Below are 12,161 nucleotides of genomic sequence, written 5' to 3'. Positions count from 1 at the left end.
GGGGGGGGCTGAAGATCCTGGACTGATACGGTCTATGACTTCGTTTGTTTTCCCAGGGCCGCTCCGGAAGAGAAAAGTTTGAGTACAGCACTGCATGCCCGCTCGTTCCAGCTCTGCGTCGTCTGCACTTCCTTTCTCTGTCCACTTTATGGGGTCTCCGTTTGCTTTTTCACTTTCTGAGGTCTTGCAGCTTCCCCTTGTTTCGTTCCGAGCTCTTTAGGCAGGTCGTTGTAGCTGTCCCGCAGTAGCTCGTAGTATGTACGATTTCTTCTTCGACGAAGACACTCTCCACTTCGAGACTTCGGCACCTGGGATGTTTCACGACGCACGTCCGTCCGTTAGGTTGCTGACGCAGAGACCGGGTCATTAAGAAAAGACTGTTTTCCCTTGTGTAGGTCTTTTTGCGAAAGGACGTGAGGGCGCTCGGCCAACTGTGGACGTTCCTCAATCGTCGTGAGCTTGAAAGCTTTGAGCTTCAAAACACTTATTGAAGCCACCAGGGATAACTTCATGGGTGGTGACTTGTATGTGGTATTGTTTAGCAGTTATAACTACCGGAAGCTCTGTCGGGGTTCCAGACACGGTCAAGCTTTGAAGGGCGAAACAGAAACAGACTTCATGTTCTTCCTGCCACCGGCCAGTTCCTCTGCACACCAGCTCTGGTTTCACAACGCAACTCTCGAACAGGCGGGGATGGTTGCTGCGTACGGCCCAGTGTTCAGCCTCCTCCCTCAAGCGCAGCCGCAGTAGAGGCATCATGAGCTTCCACAGTGGTGCCGCTCGGTCAATAGCATATGGTGCGCACAGCCCTGTAAAGGCGGTCTCAGTGAATCATCATGGCGTTTCTCACGGCAGTCATGACGGGAAGTACTGCTCTCTTTCTCGGTTTCCTCGTAGACAAACATATAGAAAACGAGGTCATGAGTACCGTCGTTCGTTTTTTACCCCGTTGCAAAGCCCCGTAAGGTTTTTCTCAACGGGCGCCACAGGTGGAATAAAGCAGAGTGCTACGGCCGTTCAATCTACAACGCGAAGTGGCCTTGGTGTACACACACTTCGTTTTGTGTACAATTGCATCTCCGATAGATGGTTCGTTGTCAGTAAGCCGCCAGGGTGGACCTTGCGGCATTCTGCGGCTGATCGTCCCTCAGTAGAGAATGTTCTCCAACCCCTGCTTGAAGCAGCCACCACAAGGAAGGTCCTTTCTCTGGGGGAGAGTGGCTCTTCGGGGGCGGACGACGCCAACCCTAACAGAAGGACGAGAGTCAACCGAGATCTGCTCAAGGCTATGGAGGAAGAAATGGAGGAACAACAAATCATGAAGGGATTGTATTTTCCTATGCAACTTGATGCGGACGCCCAGGGCCTTCTACTCGTGGCCACAGATCAGGCCATGGACCGACAGCTGAGTAAGAGGACACTGAGCTTCCATGTCTGAAGTACGTCTCTATGCGTAGCCAAGACGTACATCGTACTTGTATTTGGTCGAAGCTCCGGTTAGTACTGCTCGTGCAAGAGTATGCATATAATGCCCGGAACACTACGCTTACTGCACCGAAGGGCAAGTGGAGAGAAGGCGGTTACACTGGACTCCCTTGTCTTCGCTTGTGTCTGACAATAGGAACCTTATTTTTGCAGGACTAGCGCGTGTTTACTGCGCATGAAAGGTGACGACGCACTCAGCTGAGTTCAAACGGGGTTCTCTACAGTCTATAGGGAGTTCAGGGGTGATGGGACTGTACCTACAGCACTCGCTCTCTGCATGGCACAGAAACCTAGGAAATCTCGACTTCAGTCCCTTCCATACGACACGACTGTTTTTATCCGGATAGTGAGACCTCTCATAGCTGTCACGGACAAGCCACCACGTTGTAGGGCTCAGTCGAGCATCCAGTCTTGTAGACTTGACAGCAGCCCTTTCGCTCTCTGTGTGAGTATACAGAAGTATCCGGTGTGTGTGTGTGTATAGACACATCGCACGCACCGTACGTCAGACTGGTAGCTGCACAACGCAGCGCAGTGTTTGCCATCGTTCTATGATGACGGAGAGTCATCGTTTCCCTTTCTTGGAATATCGGCCCCGCAAACTCTTCTTCCAGTCTGCTTGTTTGCCTGTATTCTCGAAGAAACAGACATGGGCTGTTTATTTTCAACGTCTCGACGTCACCACAAGCGCACGGCTGCCACTACTACTACCGCCTTTGTATTCTGCTGAGTAGATCAGGCGATGCCTGTCTCCTCCGCTCCCCACAATCATGTGACTCTGCTAGATATTGTTTGTCTTTCAAGGAAGAATGCTCTTTGAGTCCAAGTCAATTCGCCGGGAGTTTCGCGTTCTGGCCGATTTGTCTGGCGCACTGCCCTTTCTGGCTTCTCCGATGAAGAAAAGAAGGCATGGTGGAGGCGGTTCGGAGAAAGCAGGGGTAATCCTCTTAAGCGGACAAACTCTTATGTCGAACCAGTTTCTCTCTGTTAGTCCCGTATACCTGCTATGAAACTGGGCCCTCGGGATGAGGGTGTAATGACGGGAGGGGTGCATATGAATGGGGGACGACGCTGCTACACCTGATTCGGTTAGAGATACATCTCAGGGAGCAGGAGGAGAACCGGAACAAAACATTCGTCGTCAGAGAGTGCTACCAATACCACTGAGTCTCCTTTGTGTCAGTCCTCGTCGTCTGATAAAAAAGAATTTCTTTCAAGAGTAAAAAGCTGTGTGTGTGTATCGCTCGCTAAGATCAGACACTGTTGCACATGGGCCTCCCAGCGAAGCATGGAGGCGCTACCGATATCGGTCGAGCCGCTGAGACTTGACGGATCGTTCTGTTGTGTTGCCTGTTGAGTCTTGACTGTCTTCCGTGGGATCTGCGTCCGTTTAACCCGGGCAAAGTTCATTTTCTTTTTCTTTCATTGTGTGTTGTTGCCAGTATCGGATGTCAGCTTCTTTGTTGGAAGTGCCGTCCCAGACTCCTACGAGTCCTCCCACTGACTTCTTTCTACCCTCTTCGACTTCACACCAGTGCAACCCTATCGATACCACCAGCAGTTTCAGCTGTCAAAAGGATTCTTCATCATGTGGACGTTGCTTTCTCTCGTCGTCTCTCTCTTTTACTACTTCTCAGCGCAGCAACCCCTCCTGCTCGTCTTCTATCTCCTCAACTTCTTCTAGTGCTCCAGCAGTTCCTGTCCCTCCTGTTTCTGCAACTGGCGGGGCTGGCGACCCGCCTGTTGCCTCTTATAGCCCCAGTTCACTGTCCCTGACAACGTCGTACCCTGCTGATCAGTCTCAGGTAAGATTTCCCGTACAGTCCTCGGGGTGCGTGCCGGAAGACCCCGGCCTGATACCTGCTGAGGGTCCTAGTAGTACTCACAGTAACAGTAGCGGTCGCCCTTGTGCATCTCATGGTCGGCCAGTCAGCAATAGGAGTTCCCCAAAGTTCGATAGGGAAGAATATGAAGACGTGGTTAAAGATGGGTCTCTATGGCCGTGTGGAGAAGATTTCATAGGAGCAGGGAAGCGAAAGAAGCGAGGTGACACCCTTCAAGAGGGACCATCTTCATATGATGATCTGCTTAACTGCTACGGCAAGGAGCTGAACGGTGATGACAGTAGTAACACAGTTGATAGTTTCAAGTACCGTGCAACGAGCACGAGGGACTTCGGCTGGATGAATGGTTTGCCTGTCTTCGCCAGTGCTCTTCGGTGGGGTTGGTCTCCTGTTGAACGACTCCTTGCTTCGAGGACAGCAAGTGACGGTCCAACTACAGCTCAGAAGAACACCTTCAGCAAGACAGGAGAGGGGAAACGTCTTTCTTTTACAGCAAAGTCGGACTCTCATGAAGCGCACCATCGGGGGCAGTCGAGAAATGGCCGGTCCTACGTCGAACCATCAGCGGGGGTCGAAGCGGAGAAAGCGGTACTTGCGCCGGTGGTTCACACTTCCACAGAAGACGAAGGGGCGAGTCAAGACGCGGGGAAACGACACCGCAGCTCCCACGACGATCAGCAGGAGAGATCCTCGAGCTTATCGTTTGTCAATCGTTCTAGTGGTTGTTCTGATGAGTCTAGGGAAAACAGGGGTCCGAGTTCAGAAGAGATGGGGAAAACTCAGGGCATGCCGTATTACTTCTCAGAAAAGAAGATGCCAAGCGAGCCGCCTCGTTGTGAATTTTCAAGGACTGGGTCAAACCCTCGCACAGTTGCGACGATGGTGCCTATACGGGGATGTCTGCGTCTTTGGGATCCTTATCGAGGCGAGTTGGTGACAACCGGGGTGCTGAAATCGAGAATAGCGAATCGGCCGGTCAAGCTCCGACCACACCAGGAGGAGAGGAAGGAAGACAGCGACAGCTTCCGGGTTAACTCCTCAAAAATTATGAAACGGCGTGATTTACTTCAGCTGCTCGACGGCTCACATGTCCCTCCTGGACTGGAGCCGGAGATATCACAGGTGAGGGAATCACTGAGCGGTACTGCGCGAGGTAGAGTCAGCATCGAGAGGCTGCCTGCTCAGGAGATGCGTAAAAAGATACCCGCCAGTGGGACAAGCTCTGCTTTTAAGGAGCTATGCCTCTCGGGGCGGTGCCGCCTTCACACCAGTTCATCCATAGTATTTACAGAGAAGTAAGCTCAGTCAATACTTGCATCGTCCGGGACAGCGTTGTTATCCTGGTCCAGGTCTTTCGACATCGTTACGATACTGCGGAGTGGATAGATATGTATCCGCGTGGTCTCTGCTTTTCAAGCAGTTTTCACCCTGGCAGAAGACTGACACTTTTGCAGGTCTCGAATGTGAATTTATTCGTTAACCGTGGCCTTTCTTTGATGCGCTGGTCCGCGTATGTGTGTACAGAACGCTCTAGCTTATTCTACATGTTTGTCGGCCTCTGCATCATCAGTTCTTCCTCGAGACTTCTTCTTTCCCCTCATCAGTGAAGACCCTAGAAGAAAGAACGTCGACTCTTTGTTCCCGGCACCAGATGGATTCTCTCTCCGAGAGGGTAGAGAAGGAAGAGAACGTGGCTTCGGCCAGGAGACCTCAAGTCTCTTGAATAGTAGTTTCCTGGCTCGTACAGTATTCCGCTTGTTATCGCTCCATCGATTACAACTCGCCGGCGACGGACGAGAGAGAGTTTTGGGATTGTACCGTGTTACCACTCAGGAACCGCCTCGTTGCCACCAGATACGGGTACGGCTTACATCTTCAGGCTCGACAGGGAGGGGATGGCTTCACTTGGTCTTCGGTCGCTTTCTCCGTCTTCTGTGTAGTCCCTGCTAGGAGGGGGATGTGTGCCGTAGCGCGGATGAATCGTTGTGTTCCGCTGGACGGAAGTGTTGTCGCCAGTCTGGTTGCGAGTCAACTGTTGAGTACTGTATGGAAAGACCTCGTGGGATGGGGTGCGATAGTTAACGTTGCCTGGAGTGAAAGCCTGTTTCTTTTGGTCTGCCTTTTTTGACGATCGCTTTTGTGAGCACTCCCGTCCGCGCCCGTCTTTCAACTGTTGCTATGTAGGTGCAGGGTGACTGATTAGCTAAGCCAAGTGCATAGACAGCTATCTCTCTCTTCGTGAATGCGTGTATAGTTAGGAGGGACCGTATATTCTTTTATGCTTGTCGAAAACAAAGAAAAGGGCTCTTCTAGACCCGGCTGCGTGAGATTCACGCTGTCAAGGCGGGTTCTGCGGACACATGTTCTCATTGGGCTTGCACGACGTACTGACTATTTCCGACTCCTCCCTAACTGCGCCCATACAGCTTATGCTAGCAGTTTTTCCATCACGCGCTGATAAGATTATACAGTACGTTTCCTGTTGGTTCCTCGTCATCTCACAATCTATATGCATGCCAGAGAATCTGTTACTTACGCGATACATGAACTCGGAGTGACGGCTCCGCTTCGCGCCTCGTGCATTTCGTATCTGTCGTACACACCGCCAAATGTATGTCTCCCTCCAATTATGAAGTGTATTTTCGCTCCATATTCGTGTGTATGCGTACTTGAATACTCCGGAGTCTTCCGCTGCATGCCCATCCATACATTTTCCCGAAGCTTTCTACAGAGTTCATCCCAGCAGGCTTCATTACTCCTTCACCTCGAGTCTCAGCATGTAGAACACGGATGAGTTCTCAGTCTACAAATCGGAAAGAGGCTGATTTTTTTCTCGTTGCTTTATTTCCCTCCGGTAGGTTCATTTTTCTGAGGCTGGGTGCCCCTTGGCGAATGACCCGCTATACCATCCTGTCTTTTCGGCAGACTTCAAGAAGAAAGTTCTCGTGGAAAAGTTTCAGACAAAAGAATGCAGCGGCGTAACGCAGTCGGTTGATAGCGATCTGCCTTCTAATCCTTTTGGTTATGAGTCTGATGATAGCAATGAAGATCTTCAAGAAGCCAGCCCTACCCGTACAAGGCAAAGCCACAAGGACGAAGACAAACCGGCGGGAGCCCAAGTCGTTTTGCTTGCAGACCAAAAGGAAGACGGAGAGGAAGACGCCCACGGGAGAGACGGAGTTAGCTCTGTATCTTCTTATGCCAGAAGAGCTGAGAGTAGTCCCGCGGATTCGATGAAGTCGGGCGAAAAAGACGGCTTTTTGGCATTTGATCCGCAAGATCCCATCGTGCCTTTCTTCTCGCTCTCACGGCCTGCTGTCTGCTCTAGGGTTGAAGCAACGAAAGAGCGAGAAGACTGCAGCTCCTCATTGCCTGGACCTGTCCAAAGAACCCTCGAGGGGGAGGCGGAGAAAGAAGAGGCTGTTCGGAGAGAAGGAGATCAGACTCGCAAGAGTAAGAGAGAGGATACTCTTGTGGTAATGATGAGACAAGGAGAGGAAGAGAAGAACAACTGTGTGACTGAAGGTTTCACCGCCCCAGGCAAGTGTCAGTCACTAGCGGTACGATGCCCGCCCTGCCAGCTATCTTCTGACCGTATTTGCGATATTGTCGGCCAGAGTGATCGTCGCGATGTCACTGAGCGATCTGCGGAATCATCGGAGGGCGGGAGACACGATGGAGATGATGAGTCGCTGCCGGTGTCGGGAGAAGCAGGTAGGGAAACTAGGGAACTTTCGGTCCTTTCGCCAGGAGAGAAAAGTGTGTTTTGTGCATCATGTAGAAGTCTAGGGCTTCAATCGTTCAGACTCTTCATGAAAGATCCGTTGCGTCCCCATACCTCAGAGGAGCTCATTTTCGAACTTGATGTGCCACCTGAATGGGGTGGAGGAATTCGAGATGCTCTACAAGAGGACGAAATGGAAGCGTGGAGAGAAAGTGGAAAAACAATGATGCAAGAGGCAAAACAGAAGCAACAGCTAGAGAGACAGCAGGCTGAAGTGATCGAAGACGGGGTGCATTCCAGAGCTGTGAAGAAGAATGTAATTCTAGGAGGCGAAGGGTACTGGCACACGCCGCAAGGAATTCTTGCAAGCTGAATTTGCAGAGCCTTTTCTTTCAGTTCCTCGTTTTTCCCGGACAGGTGGGACGCAGCTTCGTGGGGATGGGTATAGTTGCGTACGTGCTTGGAGTTGAAGGAGGCGCTTGGCACATGCCACCTGCGTTCTGCTCATTTTACCATACTGCGTCAGTCTTTCCGCCACTCGCAGGTAGTCATGGTCTTCCTCGGGTACCCTTGGGGAAACCTTCCAAGTGAGGTAGACATTGCACTTTCTCCTTTTTTTTTACAGAGGGATTGGCAAGTGCATCCCGTTTCTCTGTCACTTTTGATGTTACGCTGACGGCCGGGAGACAGCAGACGGCGTTGTGACCGAGTTGACCTCGCACGCTTTGCCTGCGGTGGCTGGGTGTGCCTGATTGGCCCCGGTGGGCCATCGGTTTGTCGCTATGGCTGCGTATGGCCCCTTTTGCAAGCACCACCGCCGGCGCTTCGGTCTGGCAAGGCTCAGGGACACGGCGGGTCTCTTGGTGGCATGCGGTGGTCGCTTGCACACTTGCAACTGTCAGAGGACATTTCGGCCACACGGCGGCCCCAGACGGACACTCGCTTGCTCGCTCACCTCGCTGCGTCACGCCGCTACGTCGGTCAACAATCCTCTATCACGAGGATTCCCGAAGATACCTCAGAATTCGTGTACTGGATTCTATCTTCAGTATAGACGCTTTTCCGTGCCAGCCGTAGAGTGGCTTCCCGTGTACACAAACGGCGGATGCCCATCCGGCAGCGCGCTTCTACGTCGGGGCTGCTGTCCTACAAGAGGGCGGCAACGCTTGATCTTTTTAGCAGAGGAGCTGGCGATACGCAAGTCCCGAGTCTCCCCGTTACCTCAGGCTTGAGCGTACCAGCCGCACGAGCTGGGGCTGAGACACGGAGGAACCAATTGTACCTTCGTGAACGGAAGCTAGATTGGTTCCTGTGTAAGAGGCTGACGTAGATTCACTGCATGGCACGCCGGGTCCGACAGTCATCTCGCACGTTGCTCCTACCCGTTTCACGGTGTGCCTGCATTTCCCAGAAGGAAGTCACAGGCTAGGACTGTGATGGGGCGAGGGTTTCACACAGGGACTGTGCTCAAGCTACGGGTATCTACGGTGTAAGGAAAGGCGTTACGATGATTCGGTTTTTACCAGAAATGGCGTTTCGATCTGCTGGTAGGGAAACTTCCGTTCTCCAAGCGTCATGTTTTCCTCCTCATTCGTTTACCTGCCCGGAGAACAGTACAGACTTCTGGCGGCCGGAGAAAGTACTAGGGCACTGGTGTCTTCACACAGAAACGGAACTCGTGTTCTCGTGGGAAGTCAGGCAATCAACAAAAAAAGTCTGAGACGTCACGAACAGCGGAGAAAGATGAAATAACAGGTATACAAAGTGCGCGGGCACTTTGGGCAGGGTCTTTTGTTCTGGGATCGCTCGAAAGAAGCGAAACCGAGAAGCAAACCTCTTGTGCTTTGAAATGAATTCACGAAAAGGAAAGCGTAGCTGTACTTCCGTAGGTAGAGTGGGGAAAAAGTGGCCTAGTAACGTCGGACCTCCCCATATACGCATGGAGAGAGACACCGTCTACTTTGCCAGTGATAAAGGTAATTGATAGACGAAAGCGAACACGTAGCTTCCGTTCCTCGTCCCTTCTACCGGCAGGGTCGACGCGCCCCCGGAGTAGAAGACGAGACAGAGAATGACGGTGTGTGAAGCTTACGACAGACCCAACAGCAGAAGGCAAAACGAGAAAAAGAGACCGCGTGAAAAGAGAGAAACAAATAGTTCCCCATTAATGACACGATTCGAAGAGCCCTCTTGATTCTTGGTTGATATTAGAAAACAGGAATTCAGTACGTTCTTCTTTTCGAAGAGGTCAAAAACACAAGTTCTTTTCAAACCCGAAACCCTCGATCGGGTGGTAGCGCTGGGGACTATATAGAAGTAGCGAGTGTGCTAACGCTTCCAAAGTGTACTCGAGGTTAGAGTTGTTGCAGTATAACGTCAATGAACTTCAGCGCTTGTCCGAGCACGAACCCGTCTGGCTGGCCCTCGATTATTAGAAACTCGCCTCCTGGAAAAAACAGATACGTAGAAAAAGTTGAAGGCGAAGGCGTTCGGAGACACGAGTGTACGATGCAAGAGAACTTTATGGAAGAAGAACAAGACGGCGCGCAGAAATCGGCTTCTTCGTCCGCTAGGACGCACAAGATCGAGGAACGGATAGCTTTCATACATATCGACGTGCCCTCAGCGACGATATCTCTTAGACTTCGGGTGCACAGCCGGTGCAGCCCGGACAGTACCAGGCATCGTAGACACCCTTGGGGTCTCCTTCTACAACGCGCGGTCACTGATGAGAGACTTCACTGGGATCTAGTCCCTATACAGATGCAGCTCTTTAACTGCCATAGTGCATTTCTTTTGGTCTTACCGTTGTCTTTGAAGCCACAGACCTCCAAGAGACTTAGGGCACCCTCAAAGGGAAGTACACGGGTCTTGAAGGCATTATTTTCCTTCCTGAAAAACAAGGCATCACCTCTCACGGGATTCCGAAGACATGAACGGTTTAGGTTAGTGTTCTGAGGGCCTTCAAGGGCACCTAAATTTCCTGAAGGAGGTCGTAGCTACACTGGTCATGCGTAGTATATATGTATGCATGAAGTACACATGTGTGGAGAGACACGATAGAAAGACAAAGCATATTGAGGCGTGTCATGAGTACCAGGGGCAGCACGAAAAACATGAGTAAAGGAAAAGGATATTCATTCTCCATGTGTACATACCGAATCTTCAGGTATTTCTCTTCAAGAGGATGCTCTTTAGCATTCAGGCAGTACGTCCGAATAGTTGTAAAGCAGACACGCAGAGAGTCTTTTTGTTCCCTCTTGTATTTCTTCAGCAGCTGGTTACACCAATAAGCAACTTTCTCCTTGCCACTCATTTTCTTCAAACGCGCTGCAAGCCCCTCCTCGGTCGTTTCTTCTTCCTCTGGCATCTGTCCAAACCCCCCGACATCCCGCACAGGAGAAAGCAAAAGGGGGAGTACAGGGTCATGTTATGCAAGAAAGGACTCATGAGGAACAAACAAGCCTTTTCCCTCTATCCTTTCGTACAATCCGTCCACGGAGACGTGCGATATTGCTACTCGTCTGACTGGTGTACGGACACAACATGCCATCAGGTTTAGGAATGGAAACACACCGAACTCGAAGGGTGCGCACAGCCTCACTGGAGAGATGATGGTGTGTCTATAGGGGGACAACCATACGAACTAGCAAGTAAAAATGCATATTTTTTTTTTATGTGCGTATAAATATATATATACTGCATAATCATTCAGGAGAGAAGACCGAAAAACAAGAGTGGAACAAATCAGTACAGGATCATAATTTTGTACTTNNAAGATTTACCAGGAATTAAATATGAAAGAGTGGTCGACAGAGCACATTCTCTAGGCTTGCTCAAATGAGAGAACGAGTATACGGGAGAAGGGCCTGGCTGAGAAATGAACACAAGGAGCCGAATTCATTAGACAGTTATGACTATCATTGCGAGCACAAGAGGACGGATACGAGTTGCTTACTTACTTACCTCACACCCAAACCGTTCCCGGTACTCCTGTCTGAGGAGTTGTCGCTGTCTCTCCCTTTCCTTCTTGTGATCCTGCAGAAGAGGTAGGTAGACCCGCAACATCACAGAGACACGATCAGTGCATGCTCATGAAACACGTCGTTTGGACGAAACGGTGTCCGCGTGTGTAGATGAACTGGTACAGTTTCCCCGTGCTTGTGGTCGGAGCGATAGACAGGCGCGGATAATTGAAAGCAAGAGGGGATGATACTTCATATAGTTACACCTTGGCTCGAAACAAAAATAGTTTGAGCTGCAGTGAAAGTACTTGTACAGGGGCTTTGACGTTAAGGATAGATAGATGAAGCCGCGATAAACAACTGCTCCCAAGATGGCTACGACGGACCAATAGGCGTTTTGGGCGCCGAAAGATCTCGGGCTGATTTTTTCGTTGTTGAGTAGATGAGCCTAGCTCACTCACCTCTTTTTCCTTCTGCAGCTGGGCGAGCTGTCGTTTCCTCTGTTCTNNGCTCGAGCATCATTTTAGTCTGATGAAGCCTCTGTTTCTCTCTCTCAATCGCTTCCTTTTTCTCTCTCTCCAGCCGGTCCTGTATAGTGGCCACGGGGAGCAAGGCGAGAAATACAAAAGCATGAGAACAAGCTCCCCATACACTTCGTACCTCCACAGAGTTGATTTTCGGACCTCGCATTATTCGTGCACGGACAGAATATCTATCAAAGTAGATACCAGGATAGCTGACGCAATCATGCCACGAGTTTTCACTCAGTCAATCTACTCACTTCCCTTGTTTCCGAACCAGATACTGCTTTTCTCGTGACTCTGTGACGGCTAGCTACCCTGCCGATGTGAGCCATTTCGATGTGGCGCAAAGTAAAGGACGGCGTTTCTCCCCCCTGTTGTCTTAGCTTGTGAAGCAGATAGATCCCACTACTTGATCTAGGTGGCATGCTTGATGGGCGTGGATTGAACTGGTCTCTGTGTGTGTAGCGCGGCCAATAAAAAAGTCAAGCCTTCCGACGGTTCTTCTTTTGTCGACAAAGAGACACCGTTTTAACTTACGAGTACGAAGCAGTGTCTTTCTTAACAGAGCAGAAATTAGTTATCGTCCACTACATTGACAGGCCTCGTTATCCTACCTCCC

General features: G+C 50.8%; 2 protein-coding genes across 2 annotated transcripts; one reads left to right on the top strand and one right to left on the bottom strand.

The window, feature by feature from the left end:
* The first annotated feature begins 2 nt into the window (after positions 1–2).
* Positions 3–7,590, top strand: CSUI_009441 (rna pseudouridine synthase). Its single transcript, XM_068069557.1, has 5 exons — positions 3–1,409; positions 2,290–2,423; positions 2,928–4,451; positions 4,854–5,189; positions 6,188–7,590. The coding sequence occupies exons 1-5, from the start codon at positions 758–760 to the stop codon at positions 7,424–7,426; spliced, it is 3,885 nt and encodes a 1,294-aa protein (XP_067918467.1). The 5' UTR covers positions 3–757; the 3' UTR covers positions 7,427–7,590.
* Positions 7,591–8,768: 1,178 nt separating this feature from the next.
* On the bottom strand, positions 8,769–11,525 carry CSUI_009440 (uba ts-n domain-containing). The gene is made up of 5 exons (XM_068069556.1): positions 11,480–11,525; positions 11,020–11,091; positions 10,212–10,423; positions 9,860–9,945; positions 8,769–9,499 (listed from the first exon to the last, which is right to left on the bottom strand). The coding sequence occupies exons 3-5, from the start codon at positions 10,421–10,423 to the stop codon at positions 9,408–9,410; spliced, it is 390 nt and encodes a 129-aa protein (XP_067918466.1). The 5' UTR covers positions 11,020–11,091; positions 11,480–11,525; the 3' UTR covers positions 8,769–9,407.
* Between the last annotated feature and the right edge of the window lie 636 nt (positions 11,526–12,161).

This window comes from Cystoisospora suis (genome assembly GCF_002600585.1).
Source record: "Cystoisospora suis strain Wien I chromosome Unknown contig_5631, whole genome shotgun sequence".
NCBI classification, from domain to species: domain Eukaryota; phylum Apicomplexa; class Conoidasida; order Eucoccidiorida; family Sarcocystidae; genus Cystoisospora; species Cystoisospora suis.
This window is presented reverse-complemented; position numbering and strand designations above follow the sequence as displayed.